The sequence below is a fragment of the Besnoitia besnoiti genome, assembly GCF_002563875.1.
Source record: "Besnoitia besnoiti strain Bb-Ger1 chromosome Unknown contig00007, whole genome shotgun sequence".
Classification (NCBI taxonomy): domain Eukaryota; phylum Apicomplexa; class Conoidasida; order Eucoccidiorida; family Sarcocystidae; genus Besnoitia; species Besnoitia besnoiti.
The window spans coordinates 990,611-1,010,694 of NW_021703915.1; the positions used below are offsets into that span (position 1 = coordinate 990,611).

A 20,084-nucleotide genomic window follows, 5' to 3' on the forward strand; every position below is an offset into this window, starting at 1 on the left:
ATGTGTCTCTGCGCGGCTGTCGTTCTACTCATGTGCCTCTCTAAGCCCGCAGGCCTATGCGCAGGCATCTATTCAAAAAAAGTCGGCGAAGGCGTCTCGCCGAACGAAGGCGGTAGACTGCAAGCCCCTGAAGCGCCCTCGAGGTCCACAGAACGAGGCGTTTCGTGAGCACCGACACAAGCCGATGAGGCGCTCTCTGTGCTGGCTGTGAAATGCGCCGCAGCCCTGCGGCATCGTGAAGCGCAGCTTCTAGAAAGAGACTCGGACACACCTCTGATGTCTCCGTGGACGAGCCCGAGGCTGTGGAGTTGTGCGACGCCGAGAAGCACCTGAAACGCGAGGAACAGCTGCTGACTCGAGGCCAGAAAGGGCCGCGCATGCAGCCGGTCCGCGAGGCAGTAAGGGAAAAAGCGCCGCAGCAGCAGAATGCTTCGCTCCGAGGACAGCACGCGACTGTACGTACACCTGAAAAGGCCGCAAACCACACCGCGCCACAATTCTCACAGAACAAATCCACGCCCAGATGCAGCCGCACAGAGGCGCACGTAGAGGGATACGGAGACTGTAGTCAGGCGCCGACGCAGCAAGAATCGCGCCCGCGGTGCCTCAAATGCATGCCGTTGTTGCTACACTCCAAGTAGAGACAACAGAAGACAGATATACTGTTGCCGCATGTGCGGGACCGGCATCTGCCGCCTCCGCGTCCCTTCATCTTACAGGTTTGGATGCAGGTCGGGCGTGATTTGCGACTTGTACATGTGCAACATGGGGGCGTAGCTCTGCAGATACGCTTTGACAGTTTGCTGCGGCTCCTTTCGCACGAGTAGTTTGGCGACGCAAATGCCGTCTTCATGTGTGACGGCGAGGACGACGCGGAAGAGTCGCGAGCCGCCGATGCAGCGCAAAAATGTGATGGAGCCAAAGTCCGGAGCGAGCGCCAGGACTTCGGCGGGCAGCGCCGGCGCGGCGGCCCGTGCGCCCGTTTGTTTTGCGGCAGAACTCCCAGCAGCGGAGAGGGGCGACGCAGCCAGCGATCCAGAAGACGCTGCGCCTGCAGCAGGAGGCAGCGGCGACGCGGGGTTCGAACCCTCGACCGCAGACGCGCAAGGCTGAGTCTGCCAGAGCGCGCCGGTGGCAGATGTGCTGTGGAAGGTGTGCGGCGTATATACAGGCAAAGGCGGCGGCGGCGCGCCGCCCGTTGACGTGGCGCTCGCGGTGGCGACTGTGTTGCCCATATTTTAGAAAGTGTGCGGAAACGATACGAGAAAAAGAGTGGAGAGAATGTCAAGAGGGCCGCGCGGAAAACGGCATATCGTGGTCTACGCGCCACAACGACGCGCGTGGAAATGCGGAGGCGGCGGTCAGACAAGGAGGCGGAGAGGCGTGGATAAAGCACGCGCGCGCGCGTGAAACAAACAGTTCAGCAGAGACGAGGACAGAGCAGGCTTCAGGGGGGAGACAAGAGAAGCAGAAGTCGAGACAAGTCTAAAAAGAGACAACCCGTAGCGGCCATACTTGTCCTGCACTTTTTTTAGGAGGGGCTATAGGGCAGTGCCCACAAGCACCTCCTCAGCTGGAGCCAGACATGGCTGGCGACGCGCTTTTTTACTCAGCAGTGAACGAGTCTCGTCTTTCAAATCTAAGCGAGACAGCCGATGGAATACGCGGCGGGAAACGCACGCGGCACTCCAGAAGCGAAAGGAAGTCGCGAGGAAGGAGACGTAAGCAGCAAACACCGCTGCTGGACAGCGGATCGTGCCTCTCACTCCACAAACGTCCTTAGACTCCCCCTCCCCTCCGTGTGGACGAAACCGTCCTGAAGCACAAGCAAGCGAGGAGACTTGAAGGGACAGAAGCGGATGTGGAAGGAACTCTTGTCCAGGCATCCTCGCCGCAAAACTCTTCCTTTCTCGCACCGACGCCAAGCCCCGAGACCCCCGGTAACATCTGCCAGACTCTTCGACGGGATTCTGCACTTCATAGACTCCTGACAAAGCAGTCAGAGACCTCAGTCGACGCAACTTCACGTCTCCGAAAACACAACAGGCGAAGGGACGGAACACTGGGTCAAGTGCGCCGTCTAGTGAAGTTTCTGGCCTCAAACAAAGGGAAAAGCAGCTGTCTCGCTGTTGTGATTTGCCGGCGAGCGCATGCATCGAGATACTGTGGCGCGCCGGCAGGTCACCCGATGATGACTTGCATGCCAGCTGGCGAGTCTCCGCCGGATAATCCCACTTTGAACTTCCATGTGCTTGCTCTTTTCCTTCTTCCGAGGAGATCCATCACTCCGAGAAAACAAGCGAAAATGCCGGTTGAGTCTGCGGCACGCTCTGCGGCAGCCGCCGCGTGTGCGTTTATGTAACTCAGAAGACGTCTCACTTCTCGCCGTCAGGCAGCGATGCTCCGGAGTTGTCTCGCTGCAGCCGCGCCGCTTTGCTAAAAGTGCGTGGACGTGCGTAAATGACTCACAGCCGTTTGAAGTTGCATGTCCTCCTTGCCCATCTTCCGCATACGGAACGCGTGTCGTCAGGATTTCTACTAGAGTAGCCCCGAGGGATAGACAGTCAGCGGTGGCGACCATTCCGTGTCGTTTCTTCAACTGCCCGGCCGATGTCTCATTTGCGAACTTCAAACACATCGTGTGTTTGCGGAGCTACCCCATGTGTTTCACGTGGCTGAGAGAGCCGCCAGCACTGGTTTCTCTGTGCGTTCGCGGTATTCGTTTTTGACTACGAACTACTTGTGCCGGATGACTCAGGGCGGCGACGATCTAAGGGACTGTTCTGACGCTCTCCTATCGGTACACAAATGCACATTTTACGTATAGTTGCGGAATTCCACAGTATCTAATCTACTCCAACGTGAGAGCTACGACGAGGCATGAGAACGTAGGTCCGGTCAAAAAGACAGCGGGAAGTGCAGCGCGAAAGAAGTGTGTAGCTGCTTGTTTTTCCTGCGCAGCATCAAATGCAGCTGGAGGGGGGCGGCACTGAAATAGTGCGTGCGCGTAGTGGTGTTTTTCGATTTTCGCAGCGTCGGACTCAGAGAGTGAGAGCTCAGAATGACAGCCACCTTTACTATGGAACGTAATGCGCTGTTAGTTACCCACAAGCACGCTCTCAAGGCACCCCCGCGCAGCCCCGTCTGGCGCGCCGCGAGGCTTCTTGCGCTACGTCTTTCACCCTAGGTCTAGCGAGCGTTTTATGCACAGAAGCCGTCCCTGCATACAGCAACTATTCAGTGCTCAGCTTTTCGGTGTTCACCCGTACCCGGCAAAAGCTTCCCCACTTTGGAGATCAACCCTGTAAACCGAACACCGCTATCCCTCAAACGCTAAAGTGACATGCTCATTAGTTGCGGACGCTGAGATGACGGGGGGTTCGCTCTCTGCTCGAACTCGCCCCGTTTTCGAGGCAAGCGGAGATAGCAGCGGCCTAGCTGGTGATGGAAAACTCTATAAACATGCGGCCTCCAGTGCAAGTAGATCTGTCGCTCACGCGAGGTTTTTCAAAAGTCCGTCTCCCTGGCAATGTTGGCGCGCTCCGCACGACTCACACAACAGAAACCGCCTGCTGACTCTTCGGGGGTGCGTCACCTTTACTCAGATCTACAGTCCGCAAGTCCGCCTGATGTCAGGGCAGCTTCGCGAGAATTCGCTTAGCCCAGGCAATCCACACGCCGAGCCCCTTCACACACATCAAGGCGTTCAATCTACAGCAGCTACAGCGGCGGTCTATCAGCCTCCGGTGACATCGCCTCCGCGTCGGGCGCTTCGCCGCTCTCCTCATTCAGAAAGTTCTCCAAGCTGGCAGGGACGTGCGGCCATCGCCAGCACGCAGCCTTGAGCTGCAAACGACACCAAAACGGGTCGAGTGATGAAGAAATTATGTCTCTCGAGAGCTGTTCAATCCCACACTTTTGCGCAGTCCGCACGCGCGCCATGGTCTGTGTGGACGCCGTCTGCCGGCCTGAGCCCCCCGCTAAAAAAAATACCATCGGTTGTCCACTGGTTGTTTGTGTCTGTATCCATGAGATAAACGCGTTTCTGACTAGCAAGTCTGCGTGTCTGTATGCGCCGCGCGCACTGCGCTGGCGGCAGATGCTCAAGTTTCCCTCCCCCCTCTGCTGAGATGCGTTATTCGTCAAGGGCACTCACCATGGCCACTTCAGCTGTCGAGAAGTGGTGAAAGGTTAAGCAGACTTGTCTCTCTAGCTCCTCCTCGAGTCTCCGATCTGAACGTGGAAGCCACACGCGCCGCACCATGCAAGAAACTGTCCTAGGCAGGAGCGCGACCCTTTAGCCCTGCTCATGCCCCTCCCGCCAGCTGCTTGTGAAGTAGTCAAAACCAACCAGGAGCAGTGATGGTTCTCACGCCTGAAACATCTGCAGCGCGCCCCAGTACGCATATGTGTTTAAAGCTCATTTTTGTATTTGAGTTTTTTCTAAACACCATATCCAGACAGGCACATCCAATTCGATAAAAAAAAGAGACGACTTATCACAAAAAAACGAAACAAATTTAGGACTTCAAGAGAAATAACAAAATGTAATATTTTTCTCCTGCAGAGCACCTTGAAGGAGCAGCTGGTCTGCTCTCCTCTGCGGGAACGCCCTTCGCAAGCCCACATGCGCGCGCGCCTTCCTCCGGAATCGGCTGCACACCTTCCTATACTGCGCGATACCCAGTCTCTGAGGCGAATTTCTCGCTCTTAGAACGGCAGTTTCCCGCCTGCGAATACACAGCCGCGCAGGCATACCTTTCAAACGCAACGCCGAGAGTGCCTTGATAGTCAGACAAACAGCCTGCGGGGGCAAGTGGTGCGCGCGCTCTCGGAGCTGCAGAGAAAACACAAGAGCGAGTCGAGCAGACAAATCAGGTCGAACTCAACGGCGCGAGAAATGAGGAACCCGGCGCCGAGGCATGCGAGGACGCAGATCTAAAGCTGCACCGAAGTCGAGAGATCAGCACAGAGTCTGGCACCAAATCGCAAACCACCGAGCAGTTCAGCGGTGTCCGCACGGGTGCAGAAGAGAACGTGGAAAGCAAAAGGATCAACCTTCGGAAGGACGGCCCGCCGCCTCTTCTTAGTCGTTCAGAACATGAAGAAGCGAAGACGTGAAGGAAACGCCGCGCGAAACTTCATCGCGCGACAGCTCCCATCGGCACAACAGGGACACACCAAAATCGCAACCTTAACGTGGCGCTGCCTAATTCTTTTTAAGTGGAATTATCGTTGAATGCGCAGCAGTGTCTGGCACAGTGGGAAACGTTTCGAGACTTACTTGTCCAAGGACGGCCTCAACAAGCTCCGTCTGTCCGCCAAGTCTCAGCTTCGCGAGCGCGTTGAGAACTATCACAGCTTGAAGCGCAGTCAGCTGAGTCAACATGCGCAAACAGAGGGAGGCGCCGCAGATACCGCAGCAGCTCTTCGAGCTGCGTTGAAACGAGGCACAAGACCGTCGCTTGCCTTCGATTTCGTGCTCGCTTCCGCAGACGCATGCTCTGTCTTGCCGTCAATTTAAACTGCAACGCTTGCGGCATTCCAGGCTAGAATACTCGATCACATGCTGTCTTCTAGATCGCCTCGCTTACTGTTCAACAACGAACAGTCAAGCCTGAAAGAGGACTCCCGTTGGGAGATGTGGGCGCCCGCCTAAACGTTTGAGAAGTCTCCCAGCCTCAATGGCGAATTGCCGTGAGGGTGATGTTGCATCTCGAGCAAGAATGACTTCGCCGCAGCGCACACTTCGAAGACTTGAACGTGCTTCGTTGACGCCATATTCCACCGCCTCGCTTACCTTGTGGGCGCGAGGCGCAAGCGCGTCGCACGTGAGCGCAATCACTTCCGGCTGCAGAGTATTGGCGGCACACGAGAGGGGCCAATAAGAACGGCGCACCCACGCGCACCACAGCCTGCGCGTATGAAGTCGATTCCTACATGCTTTGTTTTACGCTGCAGGAGCGTGCGCCAGGCGAACGGCGGAGGGATAGAAACGGAGAGGCGAAGTCCACTCTCTGAACCGTCACCCCAGCAGAGACATCGAGACGTGTGAACTCTGCTGTTCCCTTTTTGCCTCAGACGCACACGCAGAATCCCCCCCCGCTCCCCGCTCAACGCCGTGCACCTGGCAGTTCGGTTCGAGTGTGACTCGACTCCACGATGAACTACATACGCATGTAGCTGTGCATCCAAATAGGCCTACAAATTTACGAATAGCTGGATACGTGCGTGTATGCACATGCAAATCGCCATGCACCTCGGGCCGCTAAGCCGAGGGCCCTGAGACGCGCAAGCGAACCGCCGCTGCGTCCAACGAGGGCTCTCAACATAATCCTGAGCATTTGCGTTTCAGCGACTGTAGCGCCGGATGCACGAGACAAAAGAAACTCAGAGTGAGGCTCCAGAAAACTCACTGGAACGGCGCAGAGCGACCTGAGCCGCGAGAGCGCGTTGAGCACCACGGTGAGAGACTGAAGGTTCATCGCCGGCAACAGAGGGGGCAGCGACGAAGAAATCTTCCAAAGAAGATCTTTTCTGCGGAAGACAACCACACACAGCGACCGTGAATCCGGTGGAAAACGGGCAGGCTTCCTCTGGACTTGGCGGCTCACTCGCATGAACCGGAGGCCAACCAGAATCTGCGCGTCCTCGGAGGGACCGCAAAATCGAATCAATACGGACAGTTCCTATGAGTGCAAAGATGACTACCCGGCAGTCAAATACAAACACCGAAGATGTTTATGAGCGCAACACAACGTCACCCCACTGACGTGCGTGAATAAGCCTGTAGAACGTGGTGGAAATCACAACCACGACAACCATGTTTGCCCGGAAGCGGGACGACAAGATCGATATTAAGCGCCAGGGACGCCTGGGCGATGGATCTCAACGCACAGAAGACGAAAACGCTTTTGCGCGTAGTGAAACGTGAGAAACCTTAGGCAGCTGCAGCCGTATGTACCCTATTCGCCCTCCCCCGCCCACCCTTACACTAGCGCATCAGCTCAGATTCCAGTATCAAGAAATGCTTCTCGCACAAACCCACGCCGCTAGCAGGTGAGTCGTCCAGCATAGCCACGACCGAATGCCAGCGCGGACTGAGCCTAGGCGGCGCCGAGGCCGCCGCTGGCTTGAGGGAGAGACAAAGAAAGCTCGAGTGAAGACAGCCGCTGCGGGATGCTTACAGATCCAGCTGTGCTGCAGCGGAGGCCGCGGCAGACGGCGTGTCCTCTCCGCTCGCGTCCTGCGCAGGAGCGCCGGCACGCGAGAACTTTGCTTGCTGCTGAAGGTTGAAGAGTCTCGCAAGCCCGTTGAGAATGAGGGCGACGCCTGCCAAGAAAGAGCGGTTCGAATCAAAGCAGAGAGGGTGGATATAGTGAACATACTGAGGGGAGTGTTTCTGCTTGTATTTGGAGACATAGACTGTCAAAAGGCAATATGGAAGGCGCCTGGCTTTCGCCGGACTGCTCAGCAAAGCGCTATAGTTGAACCTAACTCCGAGCTTCCTCTGCAGATCTGCTGACAAGGTCTACGCCCAATCCGCCTCAGCAAGAAACTAGCAGCGCATGCTGCAGCTGACGCTGCTGCTTATGACACGCCTTCGAGCGGGATGCACAGAGGCGCGAACCCCTGAGGTAGAAAACGAGGGAATCCCGCCTCCCTCAACTGCGCGAAGACTCACTCTGGTGGTCGCTGAGCTTGCAGCCTGGCAAGAGCTCCGAGAGCCGCTCACCGGCCGCCAGAAAAAATTCCTCATCCACGATCTTCTCACGCACGCAGGCCGACAGAGCCTGCAAGGAGGAACAGAGAGTTCAGAACAGCTTGCGCAGCGAAAGGGCGCCCAGCGCGAGAGAGTCGCGGGCGCAGATTGAGTTACGAAAGACAAAGCGCCAAATCTCCCAACCAATAATCCACTTCGTAGTATATGCTTCCCAGATGAAAGCTGGTAAATAATCTTGTCTCATAAACTCTCAGCTGTGATCCTCGTAACCGCAACTCCCGGAATCAAACGCTGTCTCTGCTCCACGCCGCCCTGAAGGACTGAGACTTCGCCGAATCTGGCGAAAACCGCGAGCCAAGAAAAGCCCGAAGATCGTACCAAGGAGAGAGGAAAGAGCTGACAGCCCCTCATCACCTCGCGTTTCTGAGGAAGCGGACACGGAAGCGCACACCAGCGCGACCTCTGAATTCACGTTTGTCAGATCTCGACACGCAGACCAAAGCTACCACAGCAACCCTGTGACGCAAAACCTCCCCGTCAAGAGGTCCCTCACTGTCGGGGGCAGACTGCGGTGCTTGCATCGATTTTTTTTCTTTTGTGTAGCACGACCTCGGGTGTCTGTGCAGCTCGAGCACGAAGCCCATTCTGGCTTTGCTGAACGCGAATCGCAGTGAGCAGGTCTGCCTACCTTGAGGCGACTACACACCGCCTGGAAGAGAGCGGGGTCGTAGCAGTTGAGCGAGCTGTAGCTGTAGAGAATCCCTGCAAATAGAGATGGGAACAAAAGTATGACTGCTCGAGAGTTGGAGACAGACGTGTCAGGAAGAGGGGCGCTCTTCGACGAACGTCAGAAGACACACACAGCGCACGAAGACGAGTAGCCAAACTGCATATCTATTTGCGATAGAGATGACACAAAGTGTACAGAAAGGTACCTATCGTAGGCAGAGCTACCCAGTTTCGTCGGCAGAGCGACTCCCGAGGGGGGGGGGGGGGGGGCGACATACTGCGGTGTCTGATGTGCACATGCATTCTCGGCTCCGGGATCCACTCCCACCCGTATGGCTTTCCTCGAAAGCCGCACGCCGAGAGGAGTTTGACGATCGCCGATGTGTCCGCTGAGAGTTCCCTAGGCTCCGTTCGAGCCCCGTTGCCGCACGCATGGGTGTAAGAAAACAAGCGTTCGGACGCGTCGAAGTAGTGTGCACAGAGTGGAGAGCGGGATGAGGGTTTTCTCACCTGAGCATGCGAGCGCGTCCGCCTCCTCGATGCGCTGCTGCGCCAAGCGGGCGAGTTTCCGCAGCAGCCCCGGATGGAAATACTTTACCTTCGCCATGGAGACGACCAGCCGTCCGATGTCCTGCGCGGACAGAGAGGCGCTTATCGCCGCCGCCTGCGTGGAAGGCGCCACAGACACCGAATCGCGGAGTCAAAGTCGCGCGCGTCGGGCAGTTTAAATTAAAGTAAGTAGAAGGTCTCCAGTGTCCATGCTCTATCCTAGCAAACCTGCCAATCGCCTGTGATGAAGAGGCGCATGGACACGTAGGTCGCCGCCGACGCGGCTCTCTCAAACTCTGCAGGTAGCTCTCGCCTTCAGTTTGCGAGGAGTGCGCACGGACGGGAATGCCAGAGCGCTAGTTGGGTTTTCGCTGCTGAGCGTCTCCTCAAAAGCGGAAGCTGTCTTTGGCAAAAAGGTGCACCCCATTCTCAGTGTGTTGTCTCACGCGGCAAAGCAGCTTGTTCCACGTTGCCACGTCGTACGGCCCGCGCTCAGTCACCGCCTCCACGACGCTGCACAGTCGTCCGCGGCTCATCCTGAAGAGTTTTCAGATCCGCAAGGCGCGAAAACTGGAGAAAAGACAGAGCGGCCACGCGCAGCTCGACACACGGAGGCCATGCACAGCGACAAGAAGCAGCAGCAAGAAGAGACAGGCCTGCGGCAAGAGAACGCGGTCGGAAGGCCACAGCACGAAGGGGTGACGAAACCCCGCTGCTGGGGAGTCGTCTGTGAGTGTGTGTGAGCGCGGACCTCCTCTCTTCACATTCTCCGCGCCCGCTCGAGCAAGGCAGAAGCAAAAGACAAACGCAGCGAAAAGCCTGAAGAAAGTAGCATTGTCTTCTCTATCCACGGTTGCTGCATCAACGATCAGGCGCCGAGCCCACAGGGCACTTGGCGGAAATTTCCGAAACACCCCTCATGCGACAGACAGAGCGAGCGTGTGATACGTGTGCGTATGTGCGCATGTGTGAAAAAGAGAGGCATGCGGAGGTTCCGCCGACTTCTTGCAAAAGCGAGGCACTCGCGTTCGCCTAAAGTGATGTCCTGCCCCCCTCCTCCCCCACGCGTACCAGGGGATTCCTGCGAGTGTCTCGTAGGAAACGGCGCCCGCAGGCGCGCCCCCGCCGGTCTCGTGCGGATTGCGGCGATGGCTGGGGCTGCTCTCTGGGGCGCCGGCGGTGGTCGCGGAGACACTCGCCCCTCCTGCGGGAAGCCGCGCGACCGCCGAGACGCCGGCTGGCGCCCCCGGCAGCTGACGCCAAACAGGATCTCCAGACGCCGGCGAGAGCGATGAGAAGCTCGCGTGGAAGCGTCTCCGCGCGCGCAGCGCCGTACGTGCGCCCGCGTGGCAAGCAGACGCTTGACAGAAAAGCATGTGTGGTTCACAAGAAAAAAAAATGGGGCGAAAAAGGGCGAGACCGGCGCACGGGCGCGGGAGGTTTGTACCGGGGGAGGTCCTGAGGCGCCTCCAGGGGGGCGCAGTGCCATAGCCTACTGCCTGCGCAACTCAGATGTGGCCAGGCCTGAACACAAGGCGTACTCACGGCAGACGGCAGCGAGCACACTCCAAGAGGAATATGCAGCTGCATGTCAAGCGGATTCCTGGCCGCGGCCGTCGGCTCCAATTCCGTGCACAAACATATGCGATCCAGAACTGTATGACTTGAATCGAATAGTCAAAGACGTTGTAGTTCCTAGAATGCTGAAGATGACTCCGGTCACTCGCTGTCTCTTTCGCATCGAGGTCACCCCATTTGGCGCCGGAGTGCGCGTTTCCTGTTCTGTGGTTTCTTCCAGGCGTGGACTGCCAAGAGAGCCCTGACACGTTGTTGCCGCGCCTCCAGCAATTTACGAGAGACAGAGCCGATACAACACTATCAAAGGCGCATTCCCCCTTGGCGTCCCGAGGGTAGCGCAGGATGCGGCGGTGCCGAAGATCTCTCACGTGATCTTTTGAGTTGCCGCGCTAAAGCGGCTCCTGCAGACGCTTGCATCAGAGGACGCCGGGAGTCTGGCGTCGCACAGAGCGGAGGGGGTCGCCTCTCGGTTACGGCGTTGGGAGTCTCTCGAGCTTTTTGGCCGCGCAGTCTCACCGAAATCGCCAAAGTCCGGCTCCGCTGCGGCAGGTCCTCCGGTTCACGCCGCTCTGAGTCCCGCGCGGGGACCCACAGGGGCGCGGAGGCGCTTGGTCTGAGAGACCTGTTGACTGGTTGGCTTGCAGAGGAGCCCGGAAACGTGCAGATGCCTCGTTCAAGGGAGTTTTTTCCGATCATCTGTCGATGGAGAGTCTTTCTAGGACGGCACCACCGAGGCAAGAAACGGGTAACGCAGGGCTGTGCGAAAAAGGCATTTAGCTGTTGACAGACATCTACAGTACGATTTTATATTTAAGTGGCGAGCGGTGTGTTCGAGACTAGTTTACGAGCCGCCCTCACAGGAGAAGAACATCGGAGTGCCGCTCTCTGGAACAGATCCCAGGACGGTCGACAGAAGCAGCTGCGCACAGAAAAGCATTCGCGGGCCTTTCGTGGTGGCTTCCTGTCTCGCTAGTTTCGAAACAGGTCGTTTTGTCTCAAACGACATAAGATGGGTGGCATTCTGACGAATAAAGGGCATGCAGAGCCAATGGAGGAAGTGAAACAGAAAAACAGAGACAGATTCGGCGTGAACAGATACTGTAGACCTTCGGAGTTCGTGTATAATTTGGATGCCACTCAAATGTCAATGCTGAGGCATTGATACCAGGGAGAGCATGCACGCCTTCATCATCATCAGTGGTGGCAACGACGTCTCATCTTGACGAAGACCGGTTCATGACGCTCAAAAGCTGGAAGACCGGGTGAAGGTGCAGATGTGCACCTCTCGCAAGCCTGAGGACCAGCAACTTTTTCCGTGACTGAAAAAGGATGAGTATCGTGTTGCACGTGATTGAAGTGACTGCATGCTTGGTGCATGCAAGCAGCCGATTTCTGCGTCGCTTGGAGAATTTCCAAGCTCGGCACGACTGTAAAACTACTTTAGGAATTCTCTGAGTACCACACAGAGCCGCTTGTGCAGTTCTGGATGCATGACGGCGCCTTTTTTCGTAACGTGGCCCAGTACGTGGAGGGCTCGGCTATCCCTGGGCGGTGGCGCCTACCGAGTACGCACTCCGCGTAAGGACAACCAGGCACTCCAAGTGTAGGTAAACTCTTCTGGTGGCGTCAACGCAGATATCGCGGACATGGATATATGCACGGCAGTCATATAAATACCATGCCGCGCGTAGACTGGCAGCAGACCACCGGGTCTGCATTTTCAGACGGAAAATCTAGGCGTCGCCCCGACTCTGCTACGTGGAGGCGATGCAAACTGCGGTTGTGAGCTCGAATTGACTATGCCAGGGATCAAAACAAATAGTACGCCAGTTAGCCTGGGATGGTGGAGCCTTCAATTTGTGCGACAGAAGCAGCGAAGGAGTAAGATGAAGCGGTCTCCACGTGCGGTGCTGTATATTTCTCTTAAACGTGTCGCAGTATCCCCGACTGCGCAGCTGAAACACAAAAGAGAACGGGACTTTGACAGGTAGCGTGCACTATAAAAATGAACCTTGGCACATACGGATGGCAGGAAGACGAGAAATGTGTTCTGCAGTAGCTTCCCGCTGTGGTAGCTGGCCCCAGGAACGCACATCACCCTGACGGCACCATTCTCTTAGCCCACGTAGTGCGAGTCTTGTTGATTGATGCACCGGCGCTGTCATTTGTTTTCATTGTAACAGAGATTATTGCATATGATGCATGTGCCCCACAGGGACCAAGTCGAAAAAGATACCCGTGCCGTGTCTGTGCATAGTGGTGGAGTAACAGCACCTTCGGGAAGTTACGGCATGTAAAAAAAAGATAAGACATGTATCAGCGTTATTTCTTCTTCCTCTTCGACTGACCAGGCACGGCATTATACGCGCTTAGTTTTCCTTGGAGTATGTCAGATGCGGTGGGGTCGCGTACGACGGTGCCGATTGTGAGTTGCCCTTTCTAGCCCGAGTTGAACGGCAGGAAGGAACGACCAAAAATGTTCAGAAAGCCTGGAAGACAGGCCGCGGAGCTGAAGCGGGCTGCGTGACCGACAGCAGCTTTTTTAAGGTCCGTACTTCGGCCCAGGAATCTCCGAACCCAATGTTGTATCGCTGTCGTCCGGTGAGGCAGCAGAAGCTTGACCCGAAGGATCGTGTGGTGAAGTGGTGGCAGGAACTTGGTCCGACTGCCGATAGGCGGATACCGTTCGTGACAGCTCGTCTTCAATTTCTTGGAATTCTGGAGAATGCATAGCCTCGAGGGATCGTAGCCGTTGCGAAGGGGAAAAAGTTAATAGTCGTGAGACGAGTGATTGAACAGGTTCAGGCACAGGTGATTGGCAGGCACTAAAGTCTAGTGGGCGCTCCTCGAGCGGTGGCGCCCCGGTGTCGGAAGGCGCTAGCGGCATGATGGCGCGTCTCTTTGTTTGCAGGTGCTCCGGTGGAAACAAGCACCAGATTTGGAAAATTAGTATCCCTATCTGCCAGGAGTCAAGCGCATAAGTGTATTTTCCCTCAACTTGGCCAGGGGTGTATTCGGGCGGGAAGTAGGCATCCGTGCCATAAATCAGATCGACTGTACCTCTCCGGCTAACGCTCGTAAAATCACTCAGCATTGCACGCCCACTGTTCATGATGAGTATATTTGGGGGCTTTATATCGCCATGCACAAGTTGCTGCGTCTGAAGGATTGCTGCGAACTTGATGGCATGGGCCGTCAGCTGGAGTCGAGCCGCGCGAGCGTGCGGGCCTAAGCTGACGTCACTATTCAAATGCAGCGCTTTCAAAAGGCTTACGAGATCAAGCGCAGCTTTCGGAAAAAGAATAAATTGGTTCGACACCGTATACAAGCTCCCATTTTGTAGTACTGTCTTAAACGGCGGCCCCGCTGCAGCCATAAGGTCATTGGCGACCATAAATCTCAAGCGCTCTTGAGCCTCCTGCGGAGTTCCGATACTCCTGAACTTCATGTAGATCTGCGATTCAGCCTCAACTGACTCATCATCTGCCGGAGAACCACCCGATATTGCAATAACCTTAACCGCAAATTCTTCTCCAGTCTCAGTATCAGTCGCCGAGTACACAACAGCCCATCCTCCTGTACCGAGCTGTCGACCCCTCAAAAGCGTCCTTGTGGCACCAGTCCAATGTGAGACAAGCTGCAACTCAGAGTTGGGGGGCCACCATGTATTGGACACAGCGTCTTGGCGAGCTTTGAAATCCACGTTCTTGCTGGGAATGCTCTGAATCGTCTCTATCTCTTCAGAGACCAGTTTAATGAGGTGCGCCACTGCGGCGTCGCCCGTTTCTTGCGCATCGAAATATAGGGCACGTGATTCCCTCCGTGGCAAGAACACTCGAAGTCTATCTCGTATCTTCGAAATCAGATACGGGACACCGCGCCCCGCAAGACGTTTCACGTGGTGCCATGCCAGACGGATTTTCTCTCGAAATGGCGAACCTTGCTTCCGCGACGCCGCCTCACGTCTTTTCGCCCACTTGTTACGTAATAATGTTCCCACCTGTTTCACTCGCTTCCACAGACTAGCTGGTCTCTTTGTCGAAGGTTGACCGCTGGGCGGAGGCGTTGGCGATCGTACCACCGGTTCGCGCCCGCTCGCAGCAGTTTCGTCCTGCGTGGAAGGCCGCTGGATCCAAGAAACCTCTTCAGAAGTGGGAGAGCTCGTCTGATCAGAGAGATGACCAACATGGGGGCGGCCCCCCGGCCATTGGTGGTGTGCATGATCTAAAGCGGGAAAATACAAGACATTTGCTGATTTGGGCTTAAACGACGCTTGGACAAAGCTGCTCCCACCTTGTATCTGATGAAGCAACAAGACAAGTGCGCTGGCAGCCAGTCCCGCGACACAACGGACACGCGCCGCGCCGAAGGTTGTCACGACCGTGGTTGATGCTGATTGGGCCGTGACAACGAGCGTCTGTACCATTTTTATAAAAGCTCGTGATACGGACAGAAATTGTTCAGAGAAGTTGAAAATACCAGAAGAAACTCGAATAGCCATGACGGACTACGCCATCACTGTACCGCCAGACCAAGCCACGAACCGACTCAACGAACGGGCAGCCCCTCGCGTGGCGCGAATCCTCCCCGCACGTGAGGACTAGGTCGGTCCGCAGCCAGATGTCCACACGGAACCTCTGAAGATTCCCCGCCAGCGCATATTCGCACCAGACCTGCTGTCAGGCCCGCAGCTCCCTCTCATGGTACGACTTGCCACGGCGCCGCGACATCTGCAGGCTCGTTGCCCAATCGATATTGACTCGTGTAAAAGTCACACGTATCTAATAAGCTAAACAGTTAAACGCGAAGCAGAAGACTGCATTTACAGTGGTGGTTCCCACTCTTAATCCTCCGGCTTGCTGAATCGTGTAGAGGTTGTGTCTGACAGCATATCCGGCCAAAACGACGGCTGGGAGCAGCAATGTCTAGAGAGTGACACTCCAGACCTGTGCTGTCAGCGACCAGTCTACGCCAAAAAGATATCGTTGTTTACTGGGGCTCCAAATAACTTGTTCCTTCTCGCAGGGCGGTGTATTCGGGCAGCGAACTAAACTCAACATTTGCGGACAAGCCTCTCACGAAGTCATTCCACACTGCAGACTGAACGCATAATTCAGTACATGGATCAGTAACTCGACACTATCAAGGCTGGCACCCGTAATGCATCCTATAAGAACTGGCTAGAAGACGCGTCCTTTGACGCCACTATCGCTGCCCCACGTAGCTTAAGTGAAGGATTTGCACAGCAAAAGCCGTGACAACGAGCAGAGAAGTTCGAATGATGCACTATCGTTGCCTGCTCGCGGGTATCAACATGTATGCTCTTGCCGCCGCTGCATTCAGTGCCGAAGAACGGAATTTGCATAGAGTCGGGAAACCGCCAGAATCAGCGGTTGTTGAGGCAATATCAAGTATCGCACTACTAGACCCTGCCTCCAGGTAATACTACACAACCCCACCCCAGCGTGAAGGCCGCTGCAGAAAAAGGAGACGTTGTGCGGGGGTCGACTGCCGCCTAGCCCGAAGGCGAAACGTGATGCCGTATATGTGTCAGTTTGGGTATGACTCAGTACCATCGAATCTATGGGTTAGCAATCGCAGGTCGAATGCATCTGATGCCCTCCTCAGAGAAACGGCGACACTGCGGAGAACGAAAACAGCGAGAGTGAAACTGGTCCAGCTTGTGAGCGCAAACACGCAGACGTACGGATTCTGAGCGTCAGCCTCGGCACGCTCCCGTCGCTCGGGAAGTCCAGAGTCTTCCCACCGCTGACAACTGTCTGGCGTCGCTGGGCACCCCCGGTGTGTGGGAGGCCGCGCCGTCATGTACCGAACAAACCGCGAGCCTGTTAAATTCCAGGTCCTTCAAAATGCCAACGGTAGTTGGAACCGCACCTCACAACTGCAGGCTTTGCCAGATGGCCCGCTGGGGCACCTTTTCACAGCCACTACGAAAGCAGTGCATATTATTATTTTCGCTGGCTTCCAACTTCATTCTTGAACTGAATCGACCGCGTGACTGGCGCCTCGCCGCGCCTACCCTCTGGCCCAGTGTCGCAGCCTGTCGGGAGATGAGACAGGAGGCCAACCCCCCCCCACACACGTTAGCTTCTTCTCGACACACCGCGCTGCTGCTGATCGGCCGCGAGCGGGTAGTGGCTGGCCCCAGAGGCCGACGCACCCGCTTCGCCCGTCCAGTAGAAGCCGGTTGCTCCATCTTCGGGTCCGCGGTGAGGCGGCAAGAAACTCTGCCCTCCCCTGTTGGCGGGTCTCGCCGCCGACCATCCGGAGGCGTCAAAAAGGACGCCGGCCCCCGCCACCTCTCTGGCGTCGCCGTCTCTCGCATCCATCGCAAATTCGCGACCCCGCGCCTCGAAGGTCGCGCCGCGGAGGTCACCCGAGTCACCTTCAGCCCCTGCCACCAGTCCGGCCGTCGGCGGCTCCAAAATCAGCAGTGGACCGACGAAGGCCTCGATTAATCCATGAACCAGATAGACCCCAGTCACACACAAGAGCGCAGACAGGAAGTGGGAGGGCAAAAACGCCGTGAAAACCATGTTGATGCATGCAATGACCACGGCGTCCGTGACCGTCACGAAGGTTCCCACGAAACCAAACACTTTGCACGCAACCTGCTGCGAGGCAACCAGACCCTGAAGCAGCGTCGCAAAGCCGATCTTTGGCGCAGTGGAGAAAAGGAAAAACGCAAAGGCAGACAGCAGGACCAGCGCCGCACACAGCCACGTGGGGGCCAGGCGGTTGATATACAGAAACTGAGACAAAGGTAGCAGTGCGACTGAGAAAGACGAAGCAAGAACGCACCAAAACAGGCGGCGGTAGGCGGAGTCTCTGCTGTAAGACGCGGGAGGAGTCCACCGTCTATTCATGTACAACCCCGCGAGGCTGCCGCCGATTTTGCCCACGGCGATGATGACCACCGCCAAGAGATTCGCGAACGCCCGGTTGGGCGAGGCACCCAACGGTAGCTCTTCCGCGGCTGTAAGTGTGAAGTCCCAGGAGGGCAGCGAGAAGAAAGAAAACGGCGGAAGCCCGCCCAGCGCGAAATCGAACGAGGAGACGGAAAGCTCGTCGCCAGCGGAGAGCAAGAACGCGGACGATGAGGAGACGGGAAACGCGCCTCCGCCTTCGGCGTCTAAGGGCACAGCAGTGCTTCCCTCCACGCTGAAGCCGTCCGCTATGCCGGATCCCAACACAGAGGCTGCGCCGGCCGTCGACGAGGGAGACGCACCGTGCGAGGCACTGCCTCCCAGGACGCCCCACGTCGCGAAGGCCGTGACGCAGCACTGCAGCGCAAGCTCGGGAATCACAACCGACACCATGGAGTCCTCTAGAGCCGTCTCGAATGCGAGGAAGACGAGCCGCCAGCCCAACTCCTTTTCTCTCAAAACAATCAGCAAGCCATCTCGCACATCCTCCAGACGGCTGGCCGTCTCCTGAAAGAGAGACAGCGTGTGGACGCTGGACAGGTCCGTCTGCGTTTCACTCGTTTCACTGTCGTTATCCACGGTGTCTGTCAGCAGCCTGTTCCCTCGAGACGAACTCGCCATCTCGTCAGAAGTGCCTTCGGCTGAAGACGTGTGGCCGCCGCCGCTGCCTTCATAGCAACTGCCGTCGTGGCTGCCTCCCTCTGGGTAAAAGAACTGGCGCGCGCTCCTCCTCGGCAACCCGAACACGTAGCAGCCCAAGGAAACGACAGACAACACGCAGAAGATGAAACTCATACTCGACACCAGGGCAAAGACGCCCGAGTCGCTGCCCAGGTAGGGCAGCCAGGAGTCGGGGAGGAGGTGATGCAGATGGAGGGACAGCAGGTACACGCCGAAGGCAATGGGCGGCGTGAAGACAATGAAGGACAGGTCAAACACCATCTGGTGGCAGCCGTTCATCTTGTTGCGCAAGCTGTCGTCGACGGGGAGATCGTACTGCGCACTCAGCGTGTCCAGGCCGCCGCAGTCGATGTCGACAACGTTGGCGAAGGCGACTTGCACGCCATCGAAAAACATCAGGGCGACGAGACAGAGAAGAAAAAGGTCAGGGCGATCCAAGTCGTTCTTCAGGAACAGCCACGCGGCCGGGACTGCCGCGCTCCAAATCAGAAGGCGCGTGACCGTCGTGGTGCCCAGCAGGCGGCGAATGCTGGCGCGCTCCGCGACCGCCCCTGCGAGAGGAGACACCAAGACCAGCGCCAAATTGAAGGCCGCTCGGGTGATGCCCACGGCGCTGTCGTTCCCAACTATCGAAATCATCAACGTGCCAAACATGGACCACCAGACTGCAGCCTTGGTCACGTTGGCCAGCTGCCCGTACAAGTAGCTGCGCCAGATCTTCTGCGACGCGCGCTCCGCGGCGGCGACCGCGTTCTCCGCCGGGGGGTTCGCGAGCCCCCCCGGCGACCTGCCCGGCTCCATGAAGCCGCCGGCCGGGAAAAGCGCATTCGCCGCACGCCGCGGCGGAGGCGCGTACGTGGCCTCCGCCGCAGCGTGCGAGAAAGTGGGCGCGGAACTCACGAGAGAGGAGTTCTCCGCTTCATCGCGCGAGCGACTCCCTGGCATGGCGGCCTCGACGCGAGAGAGAAAACAGGCACCTACTCCGGAACGTGAAAAGCGACCTTGGTCTCGCGCTAGAGAGACCGCAAGTGTACGTGCGCGCCTCCGCCGGGAGAGGCCGTAGGGAGAGGCGCGCGAGCGCACAAACAGCTCCCGCACGCGATTCACGCGGAGAACTGTAAAGGTATAAGTGAGCAAGCAGACAATAACGGCAACACGATGCCGCGAGCAGACAGCTGCTTAGCCTCGAGATCCCAGACTGAACACGAATCGGGCACGCACGGACACATCAAAAAAGGGGAAGAGGTGCGGCGGGGAGACGAACGGCCAACCCGCAGCTGTCTTGTCCTCTATGCAGAATACGGTAACGGGTTCGCTTGCGACACAGAGAAAAACTCAGGCAGTGGGAAAAGAATGGACACTTCCCTAGGCACCGAGGGGCCCTCATGGTCATCCACGCGAAGGAGGCGCGCCCTCAGTCGCAGACCACCCAGAATGGATGTTCGATTCCAGAAAGAAGCTGCTGCATCGCGCAGAGGGGACCGGACACACAGGATGAAGAGATACAGATTCAGCCAGAGCTAATGACTCACTACAGCACTTGTGTCGCGACGTGCTGGCAACCAATTCGTGCCTGAACCGGCCTCGCGGTTCTTCCTGGGGGTTGATGGCCGTATGAAACAAAAAAAAACTCTCTTGCCTGGGCTGACCAAAAGTCCAAATGACTGCCTCATTAAAAGAGGCTCGGCCCTTCCAGAAAAACAACTGGAACTACCGTAAGTTTGGTCGAAGGAGACGAGATGGGACCGGCATCGAGGCCAGTTGGCTTGCCGCGCACAGCCGCTGAAGCCAGGAAAGAGACAACCACCTCACAGCTTAGTACTGCCAAAAAGAAAAACCCGGTTCGTGAGCATGCAGCTACACGCAGCTAGTCGCAA

The 20,084-nt window shown here is 57.0% G+C and overlaps 3 protein-coding genes across 3 annotated transcripts; all 3 read right to left on the minus strand.

The window, feature by feature from the left end:
* Window positions 1-3,720: 3,720 nt before the first annotated feature.
* BESB_071680 (uncharacterized protein) lies at window positions 3,721-10,377 on the minus strand (the record flags this gene model as incomplete). The annotated part of the gene is made up of 13 exons (XM_029365541.1): window positions 3,721-3,846; window positions 4,157-4,233; window positions 4,759-4,837; window positions 5,285-5,377; window positions 5,801-5,851; window positions 6,417-6,537; window positions 7,188-7,332; window positions 7,685-7,793; window positions 8,102-8,146; window positions 8,412-8,485; window positions 8,963-9,116; window positions 9,448-9,538; window positions 10,073-10,377. The coding sequence occupies 13 exons, from the start codon at window positions 10,375-10,377 to the stop codon at window positions 3,721-3,723; spliced, it is 1,470 nt and encodes a 489-aa protein (XP_029218025.1).
* Window positions 10,378-13,121: 2,744 nt separating this feature from the next.
* Window positions 13,122-15,005, minus strand: BESB_071690 (rhoptry protein ROP18; the record flags this gene model as incomplete). Its single annotated transcript, XM_029365542.1, has 1 exon — window positions 13,122-15,005. The coding sequence occupies one exon, from the start codon at window positions 15,003-15,005 to the stop codon at window positions 13,122-13,124; it is 1,884 nt and encodes a 627-aa protein (XP_029218026.1).
* Window positions 15,006-16,683: 1,678 nt separating this feature from the next.
* On the minus strand, window positions 16,684-19,152 carry BESB_071700 (uncharacterized protein; the record flags this gene model as incomplete). Its single annotated transcript, XM_029365543.1, has 1 exon — window positions 16,684-19,152. The coding sequence occupies one exon, from the start codon at window positions 19,150-19,152 to the stop codon at window positions 16,684-16,686; it is 2,469 nt and encodes an 822-aa protein (XP_029218027.1).
* Between the last annotated feature and the right edge of the window lie 932 nt (window positions 19,153-20,084).